Here is a 21,862-nt window from a genome sequence, read left to right as displayed (position 1 = left end):
GCAGGCAGGAGGCGCCACTCCAAAAGGATATTCTTTGGGATTTGTTTATATCCTGAAAACCAGGGACTGTTTTCTTGTCCGGGAGCAAGTGTCTGTGCTGCACTCAGGGGTGAGCAGATGCAGCTCCTTCCCCAGGTGCTCACAGGTGGAGTGATCGCACCCCGCGCTCCCGTGTCCCCCTCCCATGGCACCTGCCCTGGCTCCTGCCTCTGCCGGAGCCTTCCGCGCTCTGTTGCTGCAGAACAAACACCCTGCCCAGCAAAACCTGCTGGGGACACACCACCACCAGTGAGGGAGACCGAAGTAACTCACCAGGGATGGGGCATTCAGCCCTCTGCAGCCCTCGGACCTCAGGCTGAAGTCCCCTCCACCTGATGCCCCAGCCACCACAGCCAGACTCCCAACATTTTTTTCTGAATGCATTTATTTCTTTTGAGACTAAGATGCCAAGAGCCAGGCAGTGCCACCAATGTTATCATTACTATTGATCCCTTCTGCATCTGGCTTTCTGGGTCAAACGTGCTCTAATTTTGTTAGGAGCAGGGAAAAGGCCAGCGAACTGGGAAACCACAGTGCTCAGAGACCAGCCTGGGGCACAGAGACATGTCTGCCAGGTCCAGAAAACCCAAACTCCTCCCAAATGCCCATGAGCTGGAGGCAGGTATGCCAGTCTCCTGCATGGCCCGCTGCTGACTGCACACCAACCCCCTCATCGGCGTGTAAGAGTCTCTGGCTAACGCTGCTGCAGAGGCCACAGGAGTAGCTGCCTAAGGAAAGAGAATGGCTTGCTCTTCGAAGCAAAAAAAAATCCATCTTTGCACTAAGTGGGGAGTTGGGAGGGTGGGTAGGGACACTGCAAACAAAGTTCATATGATAGCAGGAGACACACAACTTGGACCTAAACAGTTTCAAGGCTTCTCAGAACTTGAAATCAGAAATAACCCTGCTTACTAGAGACAGCTCTTTATTGTGGATTGCTTTGGTTTGAATTTAAAACCATCTCTTGTTCACGCTTTCTCCTCTCTGAGCTGAGGGGCCGTCTCAGGTCCCAGCTCCCCAAAGCCTCTCACAAACACCGTGGTCCCAGCGAAGGTGTGAGGCCAGCTGGGCCCCGCAGGCTGGATCCCACCCAGCTCCCCCTGCAAGCCCATCATCATTCAGCCCATCCTCCCCAAAGCATCCGCGTTTGCCTCCCTACCACAATCAAAACGCCAGCTCACCCCATCGAAGGCACCCAGCAGACACCCTCCCTTCGTGCTCTCCCTGTTAGGTGGGGTGCCCCCCTGTCCCACCTCCCCCCGCTCCGTGCTTGACACCAGTGCCTGTTTTTACTGGAAACCCCTCCGCGCTCAGCCCTCTCGGCACCGAAATAGCTGTGGCCGGGCTGCGGCTGGGCGCTGCTCTTGCAGGCGGCGCTTTCGTAACTGGGTTTGTACTGGCTGCCTCCCTCCAGTGTGACATCCACCCCTTTATGTTCCTCCTTGCAGTTTCTTATTTCCAGGGCAGCTACTGCAGAGTGTTTCACTCTGTGTCAGGCTGACACACAGCGTGTCACACACAGGCACAGCCCCTTTAGCAGCTCCTGGAGCATCTCCCCTTCCATCGCCCATCCCGGGGACAGGGACACGGGTCAAGGCCAGTCACCCCTGACCCTGTAAACCTACAGCCCCTCCCTGGACAGGCAGAGCTGGCGGACCAGCTGGCTGTAACCAGGAGTGTATGAGGCTTATTCATCTACCTCCCAAAAGACCACGAAGTTTCTGAACGCTCCTGAGGCTCAGCCACCGCGGACTGGCCGACTCTGCACACACCAACAGCCCCGGGACAGGGCAGCCTGCAGCAGCTCGCTGATGCCATCAGCCTCCTGAAATATTATGGGGCCTTTTTAGTTTCAAAGGAAACCACAAGCACCTTTCTGCTTTAACCTCTCTTCTCACTCGCTCAGCTGTAGTTGCAGACGCAGCCCTTGCCCTTCCGTGCTCCCCAGTCCCCACCCCGAGCCTGGGTGCACAGGGACCCCCGAGGGACCCACCAGTGCGCTGCGGGATGTGGGCACTGTGCTGCGGGAAACGGGCACTGCACTGCGGGACACGGGCATGGCAAACACTCACTCAGCAGAGCCCGAGGTGAAGTACTGAGTAACGGGGGGATGATGCCAGGCTGGTCACCCCGCATGTGGCTGCAGAGGATGCCCAGCCTCGACTCTTCCCACAGATGCAAGTGTCTGGCATACATGCAGCCAGGGGCATCCCACAGATACAGGATTTTGGAAAGCATAGCCATGACCTGCTGCATTCTCCAGCTCTGTGTAGTTGTTCCCAGCACTGCACAGACAGACAGACAGACACACATGTACACACTGCTTATCTCAGCCTGCCATTCCCAGAGTAATCCCACTCTACATGCAAGTCAGGTTTGCTGTATATATGCAAACCGTGGGCAGCAACCTCCTTATTCAAATTTAGTAGTCAATGGTACACACCTCTCCGACTCTGAAAATAAACAACCCAGCCCCGCTGCGTTGCCTTGGTCTCTCTTAGTGAGAACTCTTCTCACACCAAAGCTTTCTGCCTCCTGAATGCTCATTTCTCAACAGCCTCCGTGTCAGCACCATGATGGTGTTTCTGGGGATTTTTGGTGCTTGCTAGGCATCGTCTCACAGAAGTAAACATACCCAAGCTGCACAAGCAAAGTTCCCCAAAGATTATACGGGGGATTTTATTCAAGGGTGATTCTGGTTTAATCTCACAGCTGGTCTTACTATAAACCTTTGGAGTATCAAACAACTCCACCTGCCTAGCTGATTATATTGGGATATTGTTATTAAAAAAATGTTACTTTGACATTTATAATCAAACATGAAAGTTTAATGTTAAAGGATGGCCCAGGGCCAGCGTTGGGAGCCACCAGGGGAGGGCAAGTGCTGCCAGTGCAGGTCACCCTGGGACAGGCAGCCCCTGCCCACCGCTGCCTGCACAGGGGTGCCCTCACGCTGGAGGTGAGGATGCCCAGTGGCTGAACACACCGACAAATGATTGCTCTGCCCCTGCCGATGCTCTGCCCACTCTGACACTCTCCATCACAGCTGCAGCGGGCGCACGTGCAGCCCATCACGCTGGCACCCGCCTCCTGCCCTGGCCCAGCAGCAAGCACAGCACCAAAAGAGGCAAGGAGGCGCTTTTTTTCCCCCCTCTCATGCTGTTTTTTGCTCTTTCCCCCGCCTTTCAAAATTCCAGATGAGGAAAGTAATATTGGAAGGTTATCCTTTGTATCTCATGATCGGATCACAAGTTAGCATGTGACTTGGGAGGGAAAAACAAGTCTTTCCAGCAGATGTCAACGCAGCGAGCGAGCTCTGCTGACTGCTGTACCTTGGTGTCTGCTGCCAAAGTCAATTCTTGTGCATCCTTGAGGTAAAGAACCTCATGATTCATCAGGATCTTATTCTAATTAAAGAAAACTCAGATGACTTTCGTTTTGCCATGGCCTGTTCAGCAACTGTGAATGTGATGTGTATGTAAGGATAAACAGCAGCCCTCAGCCACTGTTTTGTAAACAGGCTTCAGCTCAGGAAGGGCAAGGGCAGGTTTGGAGCCACCCTATACGTCGTGTGCTCAGGGAACTGAGCAAAAACCTCCCCACTGACCAAAGGGACTGATCAAGCAGGAGCCCAGATAGCCACCCTGCTGGCTAACAGCCTGCAAAATGGCCCGTAAGGTGCCGGGAAGGCCAGGGCAGCATCACCGAGCGGCCCACACCGCCCTGGGGGCTGGGGAAGCATCTCTCCGTGGGGCAGGGGGTCTGGGGGTAGCTCACCTTGCTGCCTTGCCTCTTAAAGCATGTTGGGGTTTGCCAATGGAGGACTGGTGCCCAGGTGCTGCCCGTGCCCCGGCACAGGCGGGCACCGGGAGGCCCTTCCCCACCTGAGCTTGCCCACAGCCGTGGCGGGGCTGGAGCCGCCAGGGATCTCACATCTCACCGCAGCCGCCGCCGCTGTCACATGATGGGTCAGCAGTTCGTGGGAAATCACAGGCTGAAAGCTTAAAAAAAACCCAAGTTACTGTAGCCAGCTCCTTCCCCACAGGAAATAAAAACTGGAGCTGAGCTTTAACAATTTGTATTTGACCAGACTTATCTTGCCTGGGGGCTGGGGTGGGTTTGTCTCGCTGAGCTCCCCAGCCCACCAGGGAAAGGACTCGGAGAAGGGCACGAGGGGCAGGTAAGGGGGTTGATGCAGCTCTCCTGGAGCCCCACATCAGGATGACTCTGCGTGGAGAAGAAAGTCTCTCCCAGAGCTCCCCATCCCCACGAGGCCGGTGGGAGAAGCCGGCCCAGCCAGCATTCCCACGGCCGCTTCCTCGCGCCCCGGCTCAGCCAGCAAAGCCGGTCCTGGCGCACGGTGCACAGTGTAACATGGAGAGGCTTTTGCCCTTCCTTTGCCCAGGCTCCATGGACAATCAGGCAGTTATTTTTAAAGTGGTTTTTTTTTTTTTTTTCTTTCCCTTTGCAGAGGCGCTTGAATGGCTTTCCCCTTGCACACGGAAGCGCAGGGGGCACAGATGTCGTCTCTCATTGTGATGGGAAAGGTTATCGGGTACAAAACAAAAGTGAAATCATTCGCTGGCATTCCTGGGACCAAAATAGCTGCCTGCTCTCCGGCGCTGACGTTATCGCAGGGGAAGGAAGGCTCTGGATACAGGCAGTGCGGCTCCAGGCCCCACGTACCAACCCTGCAGCAGCACCCTGGAGCAAAGGGAGCTGAGGCATTCCTGCCATGGCTAGATAACAGCGGGTGAGGTCCCAAAGCTGCCATCGGTCCCAAGTAGCCACAGAGGATCGCAAAAGCATCACACCAGCAAAAAAAACTCATCTCTCTGGCAGACGGACTCTCCTGAACCAGGGATCTGTGAGCTGGGGGCTGCAGCAGCCTGGGGGCTGCTGTGCCCTGCCCACCCCACCCGCTGTGCCCAGCGCCCCAGCAGCAGAGCCAGGGCTGCCCAGGGACACAGGGACCTGCCAAGGCAAGGCTTGGCTGTCAGCTTCCTAAAAGTATTTTTGCTAGTGGACTTACCTGGGGGTTTATCATTGGCTTTTTCCTCTTGCACAAATAGATTAAATCCAAGAAATGGATTCTGTGGTTCTGTGAAGCGGCATGGCTGCAAAGCCAGGTGTACCCATCAGGCCTGCTCCAGCAGAGCTGCCTAGGCGGTTCTCAACTGAAATCTGTCACAGACCACTGGTTTGCTGAAAGCAGAGCTTACCACGGGCCCACAGGCGTGTGTGCTCAGGAGGGCTCCAGTGTGGGGCTGCCCAGCATCCCCCCGAGCCAGCATCATGTCCTCGGACCACCGAAGTGCTGCCCTCACCTTGGTCCCCTCGTTGCCTTGTGCCTTTCTGCAGCCACTCCTGTCAGGCTCCTTCAAGAAACGCCAGGGGATCCCTGCTGCCAGCTGCTTCCCGGGGGTCTCCTACACCTCTGCTACAGGAAACGCGACCACTAGAATGTCTTTGTTTTGATTTCCTCAAGGCAGAACCATGCAGGCAGGGAGCGAAGCTCTGGGCTGGCCATCCCTGGGGCAGGCCTCACAGAAACCATTTCTAGTGGCACTGGAGGAGAGGAGCTGGAGCGGGGGGATCACAGGAAGACTCCAACACCCCAGGCTGGTTGCCACTCATAGTCCTGCTCACCATCTGCAACTAAACCAAAAGCCTGGGTAAGGGCTGCAGGACGAGGCCAGGAGGGCTGTGGGGTGTTTTGCCAGTGGAGAACGCAGAGACACCCAAGGGATCCCACAGTCACCCAAGGGATCTCACAGAGTCACCCAAGGGATCCCACACAGAGACACCCAAGGGATCCCACAGTCACCCAAGGGATCCCACACAGACACCCAAGGGGTCCCACAGAGTCACCCAAGGGGTCCCACACAGAGACACCCAGGGGGTCCCACAGAGTCCAGTGGAGATGGGACAGCTGGCAGCTGCCACACCAGAGCTATGGCATCAGCCAGGACACGGGGAGAGCGGGAGGTGGGGAATCCTTCAGTGCTGGGCAGCCTTCTGTGATGCCCTTGGCACTTCTCAGTCTGGAGGAAGAGCTCATCTGGGCTGAAGAGGTAAAACTCCTGCAAAGCACAGAGACTTCATTGCTCAAATATCCCCCGGCGAGACAACTGCCAGGGGCGAGGGATGAGTCACGGCAGTGCTGAAGATGAGAACCAAGGAACATGAAAACTAGGGGTAAACTTCTTCCCCAAACACAACAGTAAAACATTTACCAAAATTGTCCAATGCCTTTTCAAAATAAGCTGAGCACTCCACTGCCTGCCAAGCCCAGATTCTTTTTAGCGAAGATTTAAGATTCTTCTTCATTTGAATTGCAGTAATGAACTAATACCGTGAGTGCCTCCAGCTGCCAGCAGCTGGCTCGGGCTTAATTGCACCCAGGAGCCTTTCCTGCGAGCTCTGGGGCCACCCCGCACCCAGCGCAGCCTGGGTGGCTCCTGCAAAACCAAGCACCAAGCAGGTCGGGGAACGCGGGCCAGCACTGGCCATATGGGCTCAGCAGGGCCGGCCGCGTGGGCTCCGCCGTGGCTTTCCTGGCTTTGTTGACGGGTTCGGCTTTATCGCTGTTAAAACACCGTTTGTTGCTGTGACTCCCCCCCCCCCCCCTTCTTAAATGTCAACTTGAAAAATTCGGGAAAGGTCACTTACCAGAGGGACTGGAACAACTCCAGTCACTTGGATAAACACGTGTAGGGTCAGCTGCTGCGAGAGGGGATTTTAAAGCAGTTATTTACCTGATTGAACAAGTGGTGTGTTCCTGCAGAAGGGCGAGACTTTATGTACCTTGTGGGAGGCAATAATCTCTTTCCCATGCAGCCATCCACTGCCAGGATCCTTAACCCTTCGGGACACCCAGGTAGAGAAGCTCCTCTCAGGATGCCTAATTCCGTATTTTAAGGGGGCAGGAGCACCCGTCACAGCCCCAGGGTTACCCCAGCACCGCTGGTCTGACACGATGGAGAGCAGCTCGCCAGCAGCCCCACAAGACCCCTTTCCCGGGCACCCCCTGAATCACACCTGGTTCTTCGAGCATGCCCAGTCACAAATCCTTGGCTGGAAGCAATGTGCCAGAGGCCCGTCAGCGAGGAGCAGCACTATGTGTACACGGACAATGCAGAGCGGATCCAAAGCAGGGTGTGCTGGGTCCTGCTCTTACCGGCAGCGTGAGCAGAGACCAGCTCCACTCCTCAGCTTCCCCCAGCTGCAAAGAAAGGATAACCAGGACATCCTGCTGATAAAAATGCAGCCATTTAGAAGATTAGGGGAGTGGGATGGGGTTTTCACTACCCCCAGCTAAGGTGGGGATTTGGAAGGTGAGAGCTGTGCACTGCAGCAGACACAGTGAGCTGAGCTTTCCCTTACTGCCTTCCCAAGAGTGCTTCAGCATCCCTGGCAAAGAGCACCTGGAACAAAAGCTCTTCCCCTGCTACCTCTCACCTCCCAGTCAGTGTCCACCCACCTCCAGTGCGTGTTTGAGTGTGCCCGGCCCTCACAGCCCTCCTGCCCCTGCAAGCTGGTGGCAGTTTGCCCCTTGATTTGTAGGTAGTCCTCGAATCTGGTAACTGTCCCTGCTGACAGCCGTAGAACAGGGCAGGAGTTTGCGGGCTGACCCGGGGAGTGGGGAAGAGTTGGCAGACCCAAGCATGCCCGCTATTTTTTTGGGGAGCCTGGGCAGCTTAGGTGGGGCAGAAGCACAGAGGGTTTCCTGCAAGGTCCCACCAAACGCCCAGCAGCAGAGCAGTGGGCATCCCCAGCAGCTCTGCGCGAGCACTGCTCCCGTTTCAGTGCCAGCAGGGCACGGTCAGAGCCCTGATAACTACAACTCCTTCAAAAAAATTCCCAGCTCCCGCAGGCACAGGTGGCAAGGGGCTGCTTTCCCAAAGAGGTCAGCAGGTGTGTGGATCAGCAGCAGCCCCTGCAGACGTGGCCTCGTGATGCCCTTCAGCTCTACCTGCCGCTGCTGCACTCGATCTCAGCAGGTAAGTTTGTCTCTCACCTGGGATGTTTCCACCCTGCTGCTGAACATACTGGCTGTAGCCAAGTCGAAGGATTTGACTAAAATAATAAACTTTTTTTCCATTTGTCTTCCCCGTCCCAGCCTTCATCCCCGTGGTTTCTCAACAAGGGAAACTTCATTCAACAAAATCCATTGACATTTGCCCTTATTTATAGCCAATATGCTCATTTTTCACTTGCAAAGCGTGCTCTGTAGCTCAGTAGCACCAAACTAGCACACGGACCAGAGCGGTTCCAGCCAAAACTACTGCAAGATGGGCCTCCAAACCGCCACCACCAGCTGCAGCTGTTTGGTTGCTCAAGGTCCCTAGACACACACCATCTCCGCTGTCTGAGCATCCTCTCGCTGCCTGGTGCGCATCCTGCACCCCACACTTCCACGAGGGCCTGGGTGAGCCCATCAGCACTGCAAACTGGGAAGGCTGGAGTTACTCCAGAGGGCTGGCACCAAGCCCACAGCAGGCAGGGAATGGCTTTGCAGGTGCCTCCTTCGTGGTCACCCCCTGCGGCCACATTTGCCAAGAGATTTCCCAGCGGCAGCCCCCGTTTCAGCGAGCAGCAGAACACGACCCCCCCCCAGCCCATCAGCAGCTCAGTCTAGGGAAGGATCAAGCCAGAGGGCACACTGAGCCAGACTGAGGTATTTTGGTGTAAGCACTCTTCCCACAGCAGAAGGGGCACTGTCTGTGATCGGGTTTAGCTCTGTTGACAGTTGCTGTGCTTACTCCTAAATAAAAGCAGAGCACACAGCCTTATTTGGGACAAGTACCCGCCTGCCGGAACCTAAAGGCTTATATTGACCCTGTAAGAAAACCAGCGCCGGGCAGGGACCCCACATCAGCCCCATCCAAAACAACCAACGCTGCGCAAACCTCACAACTCGCACAACCAAGAGCTCCGTGGCCTCCGTCAGCCACGCAGAGGGTACCCCAGCAGGGCAAGGGCAAAGGCATAAGGTCTCTGCACAGCGGGAAACCACCACCACGAGGCGTTCAGGAGTTAAGCGAGACAGAAGAATTGTCAGCAGCAGGGAAAAGGGCAGCTGTTGGTCCTGCCAGGAAAAACAAAAAAGGAGAAATCAGCCCACCACGGCTTCCGATCGGATGTGACAGCTCTGCCTGAGGCCCTCGGCAAACCCAGCCCGCGGTGCAAGCGCAGCAGGAGACCCCGGCGCTCCCGAGCGAGGGGAAGGGGAGAGCCCCGGCTCTGGGGGTGTGGGAGCGGGGACCGGGGAATGTGGCCCCCACTTCTGCTCTTCCCCACAGCCAGCACCGTGCCCGGGCTCAGGCACGTCTCAGGAAGCAGCCCAGGACCCGGTTCTGTGCACGCCACAGCCCTGTTAATGCCGGCGTCCCGTCCCAGCAGCCTTCCCGAGGACATGGCGGGTTTCTCTAAGAAAACCAGACAGATTGTTTCGTAGAGCTGAGGGAATGAAGAGCCTCTCACACTCCTGCGCTGGCCGGGGGAGATGGCTTCAGGCAGCCTGTTCCCAAACACAGCAAAGTGTTCCCACCAGGCCCCACACACCCCTTGAAATAATTCATTTTTTCTGTGGAATTCAGTCACTTTTAAAAAACACAACAGAAAACCCTTCCACAGGCTCACAGCAATATTTTGTCTGTAAATAATCTAGCGAGCAAGGTCACATTCCCGAGTGAAAGCGGAGGAGGGGAGGGTGGGCAGGGGGGCGGAGGGGTGGGCAGGGGGACCAGGAGGAAAGCAAAAAAATGGGCGTTGAGGGAAGGGGCTCTGGGTGTAAGAGGCGAGATGATTTCACCTTTCTTTTGTCAGAGGCAGGGACAGGTGACACCTCCGTCCTCCCACACCCTGGCACGTGTGCCAGCAGGATGGTGTGTGCTGGGGCAGAGCCATGTGGGGCTCGGCCTGCCCCGCTGCTGGCTCGCAGGGTCGGTGGCCAGTGCCTGGCTGGTGGCCACGGGCAGCCCCGCTCGCCGGGGAGCATCCTGGTGCATTGCTGCGGAGCTGGCAACGCTGGGCACTCCCAGGGAAGCAGAGGCTGTGCTGCCCGGGCTCTCCCTACAGACAAAGACAGGACGTGCCCACCCCGGCACTGACAGGGCAGAGGGGTTCAAGTCCCTGCTCTTCTGGAGCGGGCTCTGCATGCGGGCACGGGCACTGCCAGCTGCTGCCAGGCCACGGCACCCCGCTTCGCCCTGCCAAAGGGCAGCTCCTCCGGGAGAAAGGAGACGCAAATCTTGCCCGGCTCTGCAGTGCCAGCTCGGGGAATTCAAAGCCATCCACCGGCCGGGCGGCAGCGAAGGCAGCACGATGGGAAACCACCCACAGCCCTGGATCCAGTGTAGAGCAGATGGCAGAACAAACAGCACTGGGATTTCTGTTTCACGTAATCTTACGCCCTTCTCACTCCCACGTTTAACCTTTTCCTCCCATGGAGCAGATCTTCACTTGGAAAAAGCGACCAGGAACACCAGAAGGGTTTCGGAGTGGCAGGTGGTGGTGTGCTCTGAACATCACCAAGGACAATGCACAAGACCCCAGAGGATTTTTTTTTTTGTTCTTTTTAAAGATTTAGGCTAGTTTTGTGTTATTTTGTGCCCTTTTCAAAAGAGTTTATGAGAAATTAGGGGTTTTTTTTCTCTTTCTAGACTAGGGTAAGGGTAATGCTGCTATGGCAGAGAGTTGCCAACACGACTGGCAGTAAGAACTTTTAAGGATGAAAAGAACTTTTAAGGCTGTGAGCGTGACTTGTGCCGAGCAGCAGCCTCGCACAGGAGGGGTGCTCACACAGGGACTGCCAGCAGGGCTGTTGCAGGTATATGCTCTTTAGGGCACATAAGGATAAGGGAAAAGAAGATAAAAAAATAATAATTAAAAAAAATTCAACCCCTGCACACATTTTACAGACTTCTCATGCTCCGGAAAACTCAGGGGTTTCTGTGGAGTTTTGGGACGGAAACCACTTGCTGACTGGCTGACTCTGCAGGGCTGGGTGTCACCCACAGCAGGCAGCGCCTGTGTGACAGCCCCACGCTGAAGAGGGCAGGTCCCTGCCCAGCGGTGCTGCCCCGCACGGGGCTGTGCGGGGAGACAGAATCCAGCCCAGCCCTGGCAGGAATCAGCCCCCTGCGGCAGAGCTGGCACCTGCTGGGCCACGTCCCATGTCCTGCTTGAAAATGCCACCGTCCAGCTGAGGGATGAATGCTCAAGGAACCACATCACTTGCAGGCTCCCAGTATAATTAGGTTCAACATTTAAAGCACTTGCCTGTACCAAAGCACCCGCCGTGCAACCTGCTGGGTATCAGGAAACAAGCAGCTGCCCTGCGTGTCCAGCACCCTCAGCTCTCAGCTGCCGCTGGTCTTGTCGCTACCATTTTACAAGATGATTTTACACCCAGCTGGTGGCATTTGCTCTTGCTCACATTATAATCATTAGAAAGCCACCTAACCACCACCCACCCAGTACAGCACCGACACGACCACTCCTTCACAGCCTCCTGCTTGGCACCAAGAGGCGGCGTGGCCTCACTGCCAGGGGCAGGATGATGCTGGGTGCCCCCCAGCGTGGCCACGCTTCCCGTGGGCAGGGTGCTGGGCCCTCTGGGAGTGCATCTCCCACCTGAGAGGTGGGAAAGCCCCAGGCTGGCACGGCCACAAAGCAGCCGTGTCCAGCCAGAGGAGCAGGAGGGTCCAGCCTACGTGCAGGAGGGAGCTTTGGCCGCTCTGTTGACAGTGCCCTGCACTGAGTCCTCACCAGAGCCACATGGCTCTGCCTGTATTTCAGGAGTTTCCAACCAGCTCATCATAAAGCTTCGCAATTAACACTTAGAAATTCATTACCACAGTCTGAGACTCTTCTAAAGACATTAACAGCTACAAGGAAGAAACCAACCAGCCTATTAGCTCAGCACACTACAGACAGGGCTTTCTCTCTAGAACTTTGATGAAGCTAAGCACTTTTGCGCTTTTGCTATTATGCATTGCAAATTAAAAGCGCCAGCAAGAGCTCCTGGCTTTGGTGTCAGGCTGCAGAGCAGGCAGCCCGTAGCAGAGCTCCAGATACCACGCGTGGTCCTCCCCAAGGTGCAACGCAGCACAGACAACTTCCCCGCGGTTAGACTGAACCCAGCCATCATTCCCCACAGACCCTGCTGCTGGGTGTAAGCCACATTTAAAAAAAAAAAAAAAAAAGAAAGTATCCAAAAGCAGGGTGTGGGGTTCCTGCAGTTAGTCACCATGTGCTGAACTGTGCAGAGACAAACAAAAGAGCAGGTTGGGTCAAACACAGGAACTCCCTCGAGTGAACTGTTGTCACAGGTCAGAATCATTAAAGGGATTAAATCCAGAGAGCACAAGCTTTCTGCTGTACCTACAGCAGCTCTCTGCAGACAGGCTTTCCTAATTCCCTGCACCGTGGTGTCTTCTTACTACAGGACACCGTGGCTTTCAATTGCTGGCGTGGTCCCCCACTGAATTCAACCAGCCATTTTAATAGGTTTAATTCTTAACAGAAATGTGTAAGGCACGTCAGCTCTGACACAAAATGGGTGAACAACCAGAAACCGTGAGATTGCCAATTGGCAAGTATCAGTTACAGGCTGTAGTACTAGAAACTTATCACAGGCTGGGCAGAAACAAATGGCCTGTTTGAAAGGAGTCCGATTTGACAAGGAAAGCCAGGTCCTCTCCTCCTCATCTCATTTGAATAAAACAAATAGACCAAGCCCAGGCAGAGAAAAAAAATCCAACTAAATGATCTTGTTAGTTCAGCACAGAGTTGGTTTTTAGACTTCCTACATTTGACTTCAAGTTATTTTTAACTCTGTTGTCGCTTAAGAACTTCAGTTTGTGACAGGATAATCGTTAAAAGTTTGAAGGTAACATTTTTAAGTGTTCCCAGTAACAGCAGTACTTATGAAGGAATTACACTGACTCTTTTTAAACCTGAAAGCAAGTAGTTTCCCAGGTGCACCAGCCCTCCCCACACCGCATTTTGTCACTGCAGGGATGACCCAGCTCGAGTCTGGTACAGAAAGCAGCCGGAAAAGCAGAAGCGAAACCCAGAAATTTTGTTTTCATTATCCAGACTGAATGAACACAAGAAGTGAAATTATATGAATAAATGGCACACACTTGATCTTTTTTCCTTCCAGTGAATCTCCAGGGGGTTTTTTGGCTGCCCAGTTAGTAAGTCATTTGTAACGGGGCTCTCCCATCCTTCCCGGGCTTGGGTACCACCCTGCAGGTCAGAGCCATGCTGCACCCCCTCGCGACGGCAGCACACACGGGCACAAAAAGGACACAGCACCAGCACCAAGCCCTTCAGCGAGACATGGCCAGACGAGATTTTTTGCATACCACAGCAAAACAGCTCGCAAACTGCCATATAACACCATTCTGCAACTCACATTTTTTGAGCTCTAACAGCGTCTCATTTTTTCCAAGTCAAAACAGAAACCCACTGGCTAGTTGAACGCTCTGAAGACGCCTGATGAATAGATTGCTTTTTTCCTTTAATGAGAAGGCAGCTGGGCTCCCCCAACGGCACTGCAGGCCCTGCCTGTGGTTACAATGGATGTCCCTTCAGAAGGGAGCTGTGAGGGAGCAGGTGCAGTGCCAGCAGATAAGGCTAACAGCTCCAGTAAGACCATTGTGAACACCACTGCAGGCTGGGAACACCACCTCCTCTGCCACTCAGCCCTGCAAAGCTCCCCAGACACAGCCAACGGGAAAGACCCAGAACCGGTACGAGCAGCTCAGCCAGCACCTTCACTTCTCTCCTCTCCCCTCAGACCCAAGACCCTGCCCAGCACTTGGGTGCCCTGAAGCGATCCCACAGCTGACGGCTTCTGCAGGCGTAGGCACAATGGGGCCCCAACAGAACCTACACCAATTACTGCAGCTCATCGTTAGATAGGATGAGGCTTGTTGCATCCACCACCTGCCCGGGAAGAACCGACGCTGAAGATCTGAAAGCTGTCATGAGGATTAGACGCAGCCTTGTACTTCAACACCACCCACTCTCCTTCTGCATTTAAAGAAAGGAACAGCGGTGTCTTGCTTCCCTTTTCTGAGGCAGAAAAGAGGATGAGCAGCAGTTTTCAATTGAAATACAGGACTTCATTGAGACAAACTGTCACGCTGAAACGGAAAAAAAAATTAAAAAAAAAATCAGAAGAGTCATGCAAATGTAAGTTAGTCTAAACTGCCCCGAAATCAAAGGGGCTTCAGTGATTTAAGCCCTTCAGTCCTACATCACCACGGCCTCCACGGCAGCAGGAGTGGCTTGGGGAGCAGGGCTCCAGCTGGAAGGGGCAGGCTACCCCCCTGTGCCAGGCTCCAGCACCCCGGGCTGTGCCCACGCGCGCAGGGCGGCCGAGCAGAGCAGCCTCCAGCGCGGACTCCCAGCAGAGCCCAAAGCAGCCTGGCTTCAGGCATCAGGAGCTGCAGGCAGCATTGCTGCTACGCTCCTGAGCTGCACTGCAGCCTCCTGATTCAGCCTCACAGCTTTCCTGAATTACCCCGTGTTTGTGTAGGAAAACAATCCCCAGCTTCTCCCAGGCCAAGAAGAGTGGCCGACGCTCTCCAAGCTGCACCTCGTAAAGGGTCAGGTTTATGCCAAAGGCTGATGTGACTTTATTCAAGGACATTTCCAGTCAGTTTTCTTTTTCCCAGAGCAGACTGTAAAAACCAGCATAACATCCTCTCTGCTATTACTTTGTGGGGCCTGTCAGATCAGGTTACACTGGAAATCAAGGTACTGCTATTTTATCTTTGTTCTGCTTGGTATCAGAGAGACATTTCCACGCAACATTTGACCTCTGTTTTGAGCATTTCTTACCCTGTTATTTGACATGCTTTGCAGCACACATCCCCCTAAGCATCCCACGTTTTGGAAACTACCTTCACTTCCCAGCATCAGCCAGCTCGCTCCCACTGCAGCCAGAGTTTCAGGCACGCAGCCTCCTGGCCGCCCAGGACCGGAGGCAAACACTCAAGAGCATCCAGCTGCCGCAGAAGCAGGCGCCCGTCCCTGTGGGGACTCGAGAGAGGAACTGAGCACGACGGTCCCCGCACTTAATCCTTTTGCCGAGAGGAGTCAAGCTGGAGTTTAGAGAACTGGAAGTCAGAGAACAAGCAGACGTTTGTTCAGAGCGGGCGGTGGGAGGGGGAGGACCGCCAGCTCCTTCCCGCCTTCATGGGACTTACCATCCCTGAATGTCCCTTTTTGTCCTTCTCCCTGCATCTGTGGGCAGTCGGCACAACGCTGCTCTGTGCGGTGCAGGGCCGCAGCCCCTGCTGCACACCTCCCCCGGGGCCCAGTGGCCAGCAGAAGGAGAAGCCGGGTGGCCACTGCCAGCCACAGCGATGCTGACCCGACTGTCTGGCTGATCTCTCCCAAGGGGAAGTCTGGGGCCCACCGGGTACTCTTCCCTCTCGGAGGGCAGAGGGGTGGCCTGGCGGGCAGGCAGGGCAGGAGGCTGAACAACAGGCTCCCACCCGCATCAGAGCCACAAGAGCCACAGAAACATCTGACTTGGAGACAGGAGCACGAGGCCGCTTCTTAAGAGTTAAGACCAACACCCTCAAAAGTTACAGCTGCTCAGTATCAGTCATCCCCAAAGGTTGAACTGCTGTCATCTATTGCTCAGTCGTCATCATAACTCCTATCAGAAACCCCAGTTTCAGTAAAAAACCATGCATGTGTGAAACAGAGGCAGCAGCGAGCCTTGGCAGAGAAGAAACACGAGCTCTGTTGCTCTCTACAACAGGACCAGCTCTCAGAGGAGACTGTCTGTACTCAGCTATGTTAATAAACTTTGGAAAGTTTTAGCCTACAAAACCACCGGGTTATTTCCAGTCGCAGTGGTGTAGATGGGCCTTTTGGACTGGATTTTCCCCTTAGGTTGTCTTAGCCCTAGCTCTGGCTGCAGAACTCCTCTGCAAGGCAGACTGTATCACACTGCTCCAGTGCTGCACAGCCCCTCACTGCAGGTCAAAGCAGCAGGAAGAAAAATCCAAACTGACACATCCAGGTAACCACTGGCTGCCTGAGTGCCATCACCCATCCAATCAAATAAGCAGAAAGTTTTAAAATAAAAATACTTAACATTTATTCACCATTGAAGTCACCATAGTAAAATTGTACACGCTATGAGTAACCCAGGAACGTTATTAAAAAGTACCAGGAACATAAGGCAATTTGTACAACCACTAAAAGAAATACACAGCATGTTGAAAATAGAGTGAAATATTACTCAAACAAGACAACGCTTGATACGCACTAGAGTGACAAGAACCAGCATTAAGTTTTAAACAAAAATAAAGATGTCATGGCTACAAGTATTATACAGTGATAAATACTTCAAAAATATATTAAGATATATGGAAATTCTCGTTTTGTCAAGGAAATCCAGAGAAATTCCAGCCTCCACTGGATTTCAATATACCAATTAAGGTTTAATATTTAAATTCCTTTCAGTACAAATCAGTACTGCAGCCATTACTGTCCTGTATCAATACTTATCTTCTTGTAGTGTAATGAAATCAGCCTTATGTTATATTAAGCCCTAATGCCTCTCGCATCACAGGCGCTAATTGCTCTAAATCAACCAACAAGTTGCCTTTCAGTAACAAGTGCTGTGCACTGCATTTGAAGCCATAAACCATGTTAAATCACAGTCAACGTTCGCCCAATTTACAGTATTACTGGGAGGCAGGTTGGAAGCCTTGCCTCCATGTAAATAAGACGTCTCGAACACGGGGTTTAGTAGCAAGTCCACCATAACGTTTTCCTAGCATAACATTGAGCACTCAGAATTTACAGTACATGAACCATGCTAAAGTTTAGGTTAACACCTTCAAAAAGAAAAGTCCAGAGGATGTTTGGAGATGAGAGAGTTTGAACATGCACAAATGGTAGTTTAGTACACATTTGTTTGTGCTGTTACTGGGTAGCGAGTGAAGCAGTTTTATAGCCAATGATTTGGTGAGACAGTTTTCTGAGCCAGTTTAAAAATATAAACTTCTTCTTAGACAGTCTGTTCTATAGAAAATAGATTGAAATCTGGTAAATTGTCAGTTTTGAGAGTATTTTCCCGTGGCAAGATCCGTTCATCAGCCTACCGCACCACCAAGAGAAAAGCCAATCCTGCAATTCCGAAGCCCGCCGCGGCCATGATGGCATTGCTGATGGTGCTGCTCTGGTCGCCCGCCTGGGAGCCGTGCCCGCCGAAGAAGCGACAGAAGCCGTCCTAGAAAAAGCAAGAGAAAGGACATTGAGTTGGTTGGCTTACAATTAAACTGGCTTTGAACACGGTTGGTTTCACGCTCCCAGCACAGCGTTGGTCAGCTGCAGAAGCCTCTATTCTCATGGTGGAAGCCGAAGCCTACCGCCTGGGGCACACAGAAAGGCTTTGTGAGAGCCTCCAACACAGGGCATCTGAAAGCAGCAGCCCCAAGCGTTTGTACACTTTGCCCAGAAGGCAACTGCAAACTTCCTATCAATATGCTCGCCATGCCAATACGTTATTTTTGCCCTTTTAGGCAAGCTTCTGGTGGGAGGAGCTGCCAGCATTGTTCCCCCTCATTCAAGTTTCAGAAAGGATCTGAAACACGGGATATGGAAATTTCCACTTGGAAGAGGGGAGCCCAAAGCCGGTCCCACCTCGGGGGACGCGGGGCTGGTCACACACTCTCCTGGAAGGGCCAAGGGGACACTGCCCAGAGCTGACCCACGACAGAGGAAAGCTGGCAGCTGCTCTCCCAGATCGTTATTTGCGATAATCAGAAGTGGCAGCAATACAACTCCAGATGGTCGTGTTTGAACTCTGCTCCGCAGATGTCTATGTAAACAAGTTATACTCTTAATTTCTTCCGGAACTTTGTTCTTTACACTTTAATTTGTGCGAACAGGCAACGTGATTTTGCCAAGCGATGGTGCAGGCTGCCGCCAACGGCCACGCCGACCCGAGCGGTCAGACGGACCAGTGACCAACTGGAAAACTAAGTTCATTTTGGTCTCTGGAAAAGTCAACGAAACCAGCGACTGCTTCCCCCATCCTTTCTATTTTTAGTGCTTATTTGTGCTGGCATCAAATATTCCACTAGGACTGCAAACAGGGGCCGTGCAGTTCTGCGGGATAGCTGACGTTCTGTTCGGAAGCGCGGGCAGAGCTACGCGGACGCCTCGAAAACCCGCGTCTAACACCAGAGCTGCCCCCGCTTCAGATCTCAGGGCGCGTTAATTCAGGCGACTGCCCGCACCTTCCCCAGCCCCGGGCCGGGCAGTCCCGGAGCGGCGGGTCCCGCGGGCGGCGTGGCGCACGGGCGGGCTTGCAGAGGGGCACGGCGGTGTTTGTGTTTCGCTGCGGGGCAGCCCCGCGCCCGCCGCCCCCCGCAATCCCGCGGCTGCGGGCCGGAGGCGACGGGAAACCTCGTCCCCACGGGCCAGCTGCATCGTCCCAGGACCTTTCGGAGGCTGCAGCCTGACAAAGGCGGTCCCTGGCGCCGTCGGAGAACCGCCCGCCCGCCCGTCGGTGCCCCAGCGGGTGCCCGCCGCGTGCGGCTCGGAATCAGCCCGACCCCGCGGACGCTCCGCGCCGGTGCCACCCCCGGTGGGTGCCCCAGCACGTTTCCCCGACAATACCCCCGCCCCCCCCCGGGGCCAAACCTGCAGCTCGGCTCCGCCAGGCGGGGCGAGGGGGGAGCGCGGGGCCTCCCGGTGCCCCCCCCACCCCCGGGCCCCCCCGCCGGTCCCCGCTCACCCATCCGCCGTGCGCCTCCAGCCACTCGCCCCGCTGCTCGGCCAGGTAGGCGGTCAGCGCGGCGGCCAGGCAGCGCGGCCCGTCGCCGCAGCCCCGCTCGGCCAGCGCGGCGGCCAGCGTGCCGGCGAACACCACCAGGGCCAGCAGCCGGCCCCAGTTGAGGCCGCCGTCGGCCTCCAGCTGCGCCGCCACCCGCTCCAGCAGCGCCGCCGCCTCCCGCGGCTCGGCCCGCGCCAGCGGCGCGCAGGAGCGGAAGAAGGGCCGCTCCCGCCGCTCCAGCTCGGCCGCCGCCCGCCGCAGCGCGGCCGCCGTGGGGCTGGGGGGCAGCGCGGCGCCGCCGCCGCGGTGCTGGAAATAATCCTCCAGCAGCAGCGCCGTCTCCTCCTTGAGCGAGCCCGGCATGGCGGCGGCCCAGGCGCCGGCCCCGCAGAGCACCACCAGCAGCCGCAGCCGCAGCAGCTGCCGCCGACTGAGAGGCGGGGCGGCCCCTCCGCCCGGCCCGGCCCGGCCCGGGGCCCCGGCACCGCTCCCCCTCCCCCGGGGCGGGGCGTGGGGGCGTCCCGCCGCGCTGGGGGTGCAGCCGGGCGGGCACCTCCCGCGCGGAGCCGGGGCCCGGCGCGGCCGTTCCCGTACGGGGCTTCTCCCCGCTGAGGGGCCCGGACCGGGCGGCCTCCGCCTCAGAGGAGCCGCGGGGCTGCCGGCGTCCGCCGAACGAACGCGTTCGCTCTTGATGGGCACGTGCGCGGAGCGAAGCATCGGGAGCTTTGTGGGGGCCCCTCGCCGGTGCCGCGTCAGATAAAATGGCTGAGGACAGCACCGGCCAGGGGATGCCACTGCCATGGGCACGGCCCCCCCGGGGCCTGCCCTGCAGCCCAGCACTGCCCTTTAGGCTGGGACTACCGGCGGCTGCTTAAGGGGCCACCAGGACACCCGGTCCCACCGCAGGGCCCATGGCAGGCCCGGCCCAGGAACATCAGCCTCTGCCTCCTGCTCCGTCCCGGCCAGGCTCCCCCGGTGCAAAGCGTGGCTGTGCCTGCCCCCTCCCTGGCAGGGTTCCAGGCCAGGTTGGACGGGGCTTTGGGCAACCTGGGCTAGTGGAAGGTGGCCCTGCCCAGGGCAGGGGGGTGGAACTGGATGATCTTTAAGGTCCCTGCCAGCCCAAACCATTCCGTGATCCTCACCTCTCGTCACACAAGGGGCTCACGGTGCCCCACGTGCCAGCACGGGCCTGCTCGGCTGCACCCCACCTATCCCGAGTTACAGTGCTTCATCTGTGTTTTACAACCCCGTTAGAAAATCTAAAAATAGATGGTTGGAATAAATCCTATTGCAATTTCTTAGATCGTATCAAGAATTGGCCTGACCTCTTAAGTCATTCCTAAGGCAAACTCTTAGTTTTACATCCCCATATTTGGCTTTTGTTTTGTTTTGAAGCGGAGAAATCTAGTCTGTGTTTATATGCTAGAGCAGTAGCTGGAATGATATCTTTACTTTTCACCAGTGCTTTACACATACCCTTTTTTAACTGGAGTTTTCCTTACGATTGTTAATCCTTGAGCAAGAATTTCCTATTGCATTTCTCACAGCAGGAGAGCAAGAGGGAGAGGCTGCTCTTTCTCTTAGCAATATCCTTTTCCACCCTTCCTGTTTATATAGCATTTTTGTTTAACAGGACGGAGCTGTCCGACAGTGGTTCTGCCCGAGCTATAGCTCCCTTGCTCTCCATACGTTTAACCTGGGCCTAGCCTGCCCGCGTGGCCTTTCCAGCACCACTTTTCCTTCAGTCCTGGCTTGGCTGAGCAGCTCAGGAAGGCAGGGCCAGTGCTGGGGCTCTGGGATCTGATGCTGCTGCTCCACTGCTGCACCCAGAGCTGCACAGTTGTTCTCCAAGGCTGGGGGGAAAGGACAAGACGTGGGTTAAAACCTCTCTGTCTGGGAAGGAATAGGTGTTTTTGATGCACGGATAGCTTGACAGAGCAAAGTGGGGGGTGTCTCAAAACGCTGGGTTTTCCAAAGCCCCCCTGGCCAACCTTGAGCGAGTAAGAAGCACAATAGATACTTCAGTGCCCTGTTCCTCTATCTTAATTTATCTAACGGGAAGTTAAGGCCCATCCTGGTTCACGGTTTTCACCATTACTTCGGAACAAAAATGTGATTTTCACAGGTGCCAAGTCCATGCAGCCCAACTTAAGAGTCTACAGGCAGTGGCCCTGAAGTGCAAGAACCATGAGATTTCTCCTTGCAGGAACAGAAGTGCAAAGACACGATGTCAGCCTCATCCTCACTGGAACTGGTGATTGTTTGGGCACTGATGTCACTCAGAACAAGCTGGCTCAGCACTTTCCCCAGCCCCTCACAGGAAAAGAAACAAAACAACGTGCCTAAATTAAGGAGGTGCTTTTTTCAGTGTCTAAACTGAGCACTTCCACCAATCACCTTCATGCTGACCACAAAACCCACACTAAAGTGGAGAGGACGGCTGACCCAGCACCTCTGCTGACAAGGCAGAAAGCCCAACTGCTGCATCTCAAGGTGATCTGCACATACGGTTTAGCCAAGCAGTGATAGCTCGAGCCCTCAACAGCATTTCGGTGGCCAGCTTTCAGTGGCATCCCACTGCGATGCGAGGAGAATCCTGCGCTCCCACAAAACACACACACACACACACACACTGCATTTTTCCAGTGCATTCCTGAGTGTGGTGGTGAGGATCTGGAAAGAAAACATCATGTTAGCAGTGATCCTTCTGAGCAGGAATTCCCAACCTCAGCTCTGGCCCACTGAATGCAGAAGTAGCTCAGATGGAGTTTTCAGGTACTTTCGAGGACTGCTCACCCTCAACTGCTGTGGATCACCTTGGGTATTTCCAGAAGATATTCCAGAAGCAATTTTCTGGTAGATCTGGATTTTTCCCTAGACTATTGCAGGAGAAATGATCTAAGAAACAATATGGTGCAAAAAGTAAATGCCAAAAAAACAGAAAAACCAGCTACCATTACAGGTACCTAACAGATGGGAAAAACAACTATATAGATG

At 55.0% G+C, this 21,862-nt stretch overlaps 1 protein-coding gene across 1 annotated transcript; it reads right to left on the bottom strand.

The window, feature by feature from the left end:
* Positions 1-16,149: 16,149 nt before the first annotated feature.
* On the bottom strand, positions 16,150-19,330 carry BCL2L10 (BCL2 like 10). The gene is made up of 2 exons (XM_074917546.1): positions 18,827-19,330; positions 16,150-17,314 (listed from the first exon to the last, which is right to left on the bottom strand). The coding sequence occupies exons 1-2, from the start codon at positions 19,226-19,228 to the stop codon at positions 17,183-17,185; spliced, it is 534 nt and encodes a 177-aa protein (XP_074773647.1). The 5' UTR covers positions 19,229-19,330; the 3' UTR covers positions 16,150-17,182.
* Between the last annotated feature and the right edge of the window lie 2,532 nt (positions 19,331-21,862).

Source organism: Athene noctua, chromosome 13 (genome assembly GCF_965140245.1).
Source record: "Athene noctua chromosome 13, bAthNoc1.hap1.1, whole genome shotgun sequence".
In the NCBI taxonomy this organism is placed as follows: Eukaryota; Metazoa; Chordata; class Aves; order Strigiformes; family Strigidae; genus Athene; species Athene noctua.
Note: the sequence above shows the minus strand (reverse complement) of the source record. Positions and strands in the feature narration are given on the sequence as shown.

What these genes read in the sequence shown, in the direction of transcription:
- BCL2L10 (XM_074917546.1), bottom strand. Translation starts at nt 19,228, where the DNA reads ATGCCGGGCTCGCTCAAGGAGGAGACGGCGCTGCTGCTGGAGGATTAT. An exon ending in TGGAGGCGCACGGCGGATGG is followed by an intron (nt 17,315 to 18,826) that starts GTGAGCGGGGAC and finishes TGCTTTTTCTAG; the next exon opens with GACGGCTTCTGTCGCTTCTT.